At 48.3% G+C, this 6,047-nt stretch overlaps 1 protein-coding gene across 1 annotated transcript; it reads left to right on the top strand.

The window, feature by feature from the left end:
- Window positions 1-4,138: 4,138 nt before the first annotated feature.
- LOC135623010 (UDP-glucuronate 4-epimerase 1-like) lies at window positions 4,139-5,732 on the top strand. The gene has a single exon (XM_065125466.1). The coding sequence runs from the start codon at window positions 4,334-4,336 to the stop codon at window positions 5,666-5,668; it is 1,335 nt and encodes a 444-aa protein (XP_064981538.1). The 5' UTR covers window positions 4,139-4,333; the 3' UTR covers window positions 5,669-5,732.
- Window positions 5,733-6,047: the final 315 nt, after the last annotated feature.

Below are 6,047 nucleotides of genomic sequence, written 5' to 3' on the forward strand. Positions count from 1 at the left end.
TATCACGTACAAAAAGATACTAAAAATAAAAAATAAAAAATAAAAAGATAATTTCATTATCCTCACCGTCCAAAAGATATTAATTTCAAATAACTTATATGAAAGCTTTATTATCCTCCCTCTAGCTTCGTCATCCCTTTTGGCTTCACGATCCTCTCGGACAACTTACTTGTTGGGAACCTCGGGAGAGCATTACATACGCAGCAAAAAATAAAAAATAAAAACAAAAATAAGTTTTCTAAAAATAATTTTATATCGAATCACATGCGATGATTGAAAGGGAAAAACTCATAAAACAAAAAACTACGTAAGATGTAAGATGATCTCACCTAAGGGAACTCATATATCATTGATCCACATATCCTAATCTATGGATAAACTCATGTTTTTCTCTTTAGCAGTAATCCACACGACGGATAAAGCACCAACATAACTCCTCTTGCGATGCGTTCTTTCCTCGCTTTCACGCATCACCACCACATAGTAGGGGCAGTCCTTTTTGCTGCCATCTCGCACCAGAGATAGGACAGCCAATTGAGAAAGAAGCAAGGAGAGGAGGATATGGGGTAGCAACTAAAGGGTCCAAGCCTTATAACCCTTTTAGTAGTCTTATATCCCTTTTATATAGAGCTTCCATTGCTAATTCTAATGGATTCTATCATATTTGGTACTGGATCTCTATTCAATTACCCTGGCATATTGGATATTAAATCTTCATCCAATTATCTTTAGCTTAATGGAAATTAGATCTCTATCCAATTATCTACTCTAAGTTATTATTGGGTCTCACCCAATGGATCTAATAAAATAAGGGTTTACTGGATATCACATATCCAATACTGTATTCGTTGCATCATCCATTATATGTGTATGATCCTATTAGCCCAATACCAAGTTGGTCGTAAGTTGCACTTATCAAAATTCCTTCTGATTCAGTAAATTATCATCTCATGATAATTCACTCAACTCATCGACTATAAACGTACTAGGCCACTATGTCATAGTCCCAAGATGGTACAAAGGGATCTAATCCATTTAACTTATCTACCATCAGTTATTGTGTATCTATATTCCCTCATTCATCTAATATTCTAGAAACCGTATATCGGGCATGATTCTCTCAAACCCATACAAAATCTACTCAAGTCTCGCTCTAATTGGATTCTCCTAGAGAACTCATCTCTCAATTCGAATAACCCTAGCCAATAATTTGCTTGAGCAAGATCACACGAGACATTCATCTCATGACTCCGGAGCGATTGATTCTCTATTGATACTCAATTGCTCTCGTAAGGTTGACTATTACTCTCATTGACCGACTATGTTAGTTCTGAAACTTCCAGACCTATAAATCCAATATAAAAGAGTGGAGTGCTCATATAGGATATCCTTGGTGTCTCAACTCTAAGGACCAAACATATAATTAAGATTATGGAACCATTGTCTGACGATGAGGTATCATTAATCATCTAGTATTCTGTGAGCATATCATTTAGTGAACTAATTCTCTAATGAATACTTACACTATATCTCTAGTGTCTATACACAAACAACTATGAAACTAGCTACTTCCATCATATGGATGAGTATATAGTACACCGATCTATTCGGCTATCTCGATGTCCCTCTCAAGTAACTTATGACCGAGAATATTTAGGGTCTATATTTATAGACAAATTGGTCTCATTATCATGATCTCATCATGATCCAATTCTCATCGCACACATCCATGAATATCACAATATATTAATCATCAAATATAAAGTGAAAAAATATAATAATAATAATTATTATTATCAAAAAAGATTATGCAACATGTCATTACTCACGTGATTGGCTTGTAGGACACCTATAACTAACATTACTAAACAATAACATTAGTGGAGGGCACAAGGTCAGTGACTCTTTACGAACCACTGCATTCTAAAGGTGATTTAGGTGTCGCCTTCGATCTCTATAAAGCCCAAGGACAATGCAAGAGATGAGGATCACCACTGATGTTGTTGTTGGGTTGGTCATTCAGGAGGATAGCGAAGTCGGAAGAGAGGATAGCAAAGTAGAAAAAATGAGACGATGTAAAAGATGAGAATTGCCACTAACATCATCGTTAGGTAGGTCATCCGAGAGGATAGTAAAACCGAAAAAAAAGAATAATGAAACTTTCCCATAAATTATTTTTTTATGAAATTAATATCTCTTCAACGATAAGAATATTTTTTTAATGTTATTTCTGTAACATGTGTGGTATCTTTCATAAGTAAAATTGATAGTTTAAAGAGAAATAAAATTAAATATTTTACTAGAATGATTATTTTTATGAAATAGTAAATATAAGTAATTATATGCATCGAGTATAATATGTAATTAGCGCTCGCACAAAAGCTACAGCAGCAACCGGAGGCGTCGATGGCGTGCACCGCCACGGAGGCCAGCAATGACGCCTCCCTCCTCGTCCAAATCACGTCCGACACCGTCCACTACAACCTCTTCGACCTCTCAGCTTGGCCCAAAAGTATGTTATCCGAGCTCAACGCGTTGCACCTCTCCCACCTGCAATAATCAGTGCACCTCTCCCACCTGCAATAATCAGTGCCGCACCCAATAACAACTAACATAATTTCGATGTTTTCATTACCTGTCCGCAGAGCCCCTCACCATTGCCACCGTCATTCCCTTGCCCCCAGTCGGTACCTACGACCTTAGGCCTATTCCTCCTCTTGTCGCTGACAACGGTTGTGGTGCCTTTGGTTCGGATGCGCAATCTGAAATGATCCTACCTCCAAGAGATCTGAAGCGGTCGAGAACTTGCTCCTCTTCATCCTCATCTTCATGGGTTGGAGTGGTCAGAGGACGGACTAGAGAGTTGACGGAGGTGGCAACGTCAGCGAAGCCGGCAGCAGTGTTGTCGATGGCGGTGGACACTCAGGAGGAAGGGGTCCGTTTGGTTCACGTGCTACTGGCGTGCGTAGAGGCGATGCGGTAGGAGAACCTCAAAGCGGCAGACACCCTGGTGAAGCGCATCTCTCCGCTGGTCGCTTCCCAAGGCGGTCCGATGCTGAAGGTCGCAGGATACTTCGCCGAGGCCCTCGCTCGTAGGATCTACCGTAATCGCCCCCTTTCCCTCCATTATGCGGATCGCATTCTCAACTCACCCGCTCTACACGACCTCCTCGTCATGCACCCTCGGCAAAGGCCATCTCAAGGCCTTTGCTGGCTGCCGTCGCGAGTCATCCTAAGCCAATCTCGCCTTTCTACGATTGAACGACGTTGTTAATAATTAAATAATTGATTATAATTTCATAATTATTGAGAATCAAATGTAACTCTTAGAAGTACGTAATACAATGGGGAAATATGTAATTACCCATGCAGTCCACTTGAGTCGAGGAAGAAGATGAGGCCACGCGCATATATCCTCTGCGTCATACCGCACACAGAACCAAATCAGAGTAACGCTGTTGTCTTCTGCCCGCTGCGCGCATTCGACGGCTCATCCGCTCTTCCCGATGCCCACACATGGGAAAGCTCACAAGACAGCTCATGGCCCAGGGGCAGCTGGCAAATGGGAACCGGACAAGGCGGCACCCAGCCAAGGCCCCCGCTATCACGGCTCCCCGCGGTCGTCTCCCGGTCGCTCGTCCTCCCGCGGCGACCGGTTCTACCGTCGCCAAACCGCGCTTTTACCCTCGCTAATGCTACTCCACTCCTCCCCTCTTCACGTGGCAGCGAAAGACTGGTCACAGCGCGATTCGGACCATTCCCGAGGGACAAGTTAACGCGCGCTCACAGCCAGAACGAGATATCCACCACGTCACCAGACTGGCCATCGATTTAGTAACCCGTTCAGCCACCCTCACCGTTGATGGACGAAGAGTGTGGGTCCCGGCACAGAACCAGGTGGGAAAGGTGTCCTGGCCAGCGAATGAGATCGATGGTGGTCCCGATTCCTCGGGGTAAAACAAAAGGCGTTCCTGCTATTGTTGCAAGGGAGGAGAATGTACTCCTAACGGGGGAATAATATATATTGCGAAAGGGAGAAAAGGGAGAAGAAGAAGAAGAGAGAGAAGAGGAGGGATAAGACAATATTTTCTCCTTTTTATGTTCTACAGCGTACAGTCTGGCCGTCCATTCGACCGCGTTAACGCGCTTTCGGTCGCTCCTCCAAGCTCCTATTTATATCTCCCCCCTTCGCCCTTGCTTCCTTGGCAGGTGCAGCAAGGCATTTGCACGAACACCTCACTGCCCAGCCACTCCCGTCCATCTCCCCCACCGCCCTCTTGGATCCACATTGTCGCTATTGATCGATTCAAGAAAAGCAGTGAATAGGAAAGAGATGATGAGGTTGATGGAAGCTGAGCTGTTTCCTTCGACGCCGGGGAAGGTGAAGATCGAGCGGGCGCACACGATCAATCGACAGTTCCACCGGTGTTTCGCGTCCACGAGCACCATGTTCCTGTGGGCGCTGTTCTTGATCGCCCTCACGGCTTCCTACCTCAGCTTCCAGAGCTTCGTCGACACCTCCTCCCGCTACTTCAACGCATCGTGGGGCGGGATGCACTGGGAGAAGCAGATCCGGGCCTCCGCCACGGTTCGTCGCCCCGGTGGCATGTCCGTGCTCGTCACCGGCGCCGCTGGGTTCGTGGGCACTCACGTCTCCCTCGCGCTCCGCAAGCGCGGCGACGGCGTGGTCGGTCTCGACAACTTCAACAGCTACTACGATCCCTCGCTGAAGAAGGCCCGCGAGGCGCTTCTGGAATCCCATGGCGTGTTCGTGGTGGAGGGGGACATCGACGACGCCCGCCTCCTTGCCAAGCTCTTCGACGTCGTGCCCTTCACCCACGTGATGCACCTGGCAGCCCAGGCCGGCGTGCGCTACGCCATCGAGAACCCGGCGTCGTACGTGCACAGCAACATCGCCGGGCTCGTCACGCTGCTGGAGGCGTGCAAGTCCGCGGACCCGCAGCCGGCGGTGGTTTGGGCGTCGTCCTCGTCGGTGTACGGCCTCAACGAGAAGGCGCCCTTCTCGGAGGCGGACCCCACCGACCGACCGGCCTCCCTGTACGCGGCCACGAAGAAGGCCGGCGAGGAGATCACCCACACCTACAACCACATCTACGGCCTCTCCATCACGGGGCTCCGCTTCTTCACCGTCTACGGGCCCTGGGGCCGCCCCGACATGGCCTACTTCTCCTTCACCCGCAACATCCTCCAGGGGAAGCCCATCACCGTTTACCGCGGCAAGAATCGCGTCGACCTCGCCCGCGACTTCACCTTCATCGACGACATCGTCAAGGGCTGCGTCGCTTCCCTCGACACCGCGGAGAAGAGCACCGGGAGCGGCGGCCGGAAGGGGAGCCCGGCGCAGTACCGCATCTACAACCTGGGCAACACCTCGCCGGTGACGGTGCCGGCGTTGGTGGGCATCCTGGAGCGCCACCTAAAGGTGAAGGCGAAGAAGAACGTGGTGGAGATGCCGGGCAACGGAGACGTCCCGTTCACTCATGCCAACATCAGCTTGGCGCGGGCCGAGCTGGGCTACAAGCCGACCACCAACCTAGAGACCGGCCTGAAGAAGTTCGTCAGATGGTACCTCTCCTACTACGGCTACAGCCCCAGAAGCGGCGGCTCGGCAGCAGAAGCAACAACAGGATCAGCCAAGAGCTTGTAAAGATGCCTCTTTTCCTTTTGGTTTCCGGATCGATTTTTGTTAAAGTTAGGTCCTTTTTCGTCGAGGAAGACCATCGAGTAACCGCACTCGGATTCTTTTCTTGAGGAAGGGGAGAAAGAAGGAGAAGAAAAAGGCAAGAAAACGAAAGAAAGAAGCAAGACAAGGGCTCTGCTTCGCCTCTGCCAAGGCCTTTCTTCAAAGATGAAGCGAGAAGGAATAGAAATCCCCGTTAAAGCGTGTTCTCCATCGTTTGCTACGGTGATGATTCCTGTGACGGACATTTTTGTTGGTGCTCGTTCCGACGCAATCCATCCTTCTTCTCACCGGTGGGCGGTGACACGGGAAAACCAGCGGAGAGGCCGTCGTTCTCGTAAATACC

The sequence above is a fragment of the Musa acuminata genome, chromosome BXJ2-9, assembly GCF_036884655.1.
Source record: "Musa acuminata AAA Group cultivar baxijiao chromosome BXJ2-9, Cavendish_Baxijiao_AAA, whole genome shotgun sequence".
NCBI classification, from domain to species: Eukaryota; Viridiplantae; Streptophyta; class Magnoliopsida; order Zingiberales; family Musaceae; genus Musa; species Musa acuminata.

What these genes read in the sequence shown, in the direction of transcription:
- LOC135623010 (XM_065125466.1), top strand. Translation starts at nt 4,334, where the DNA reads ATGATGAGGTTGATGGAAGCTGAGCTGTTTCCTTCGACGCCGGGGAAG.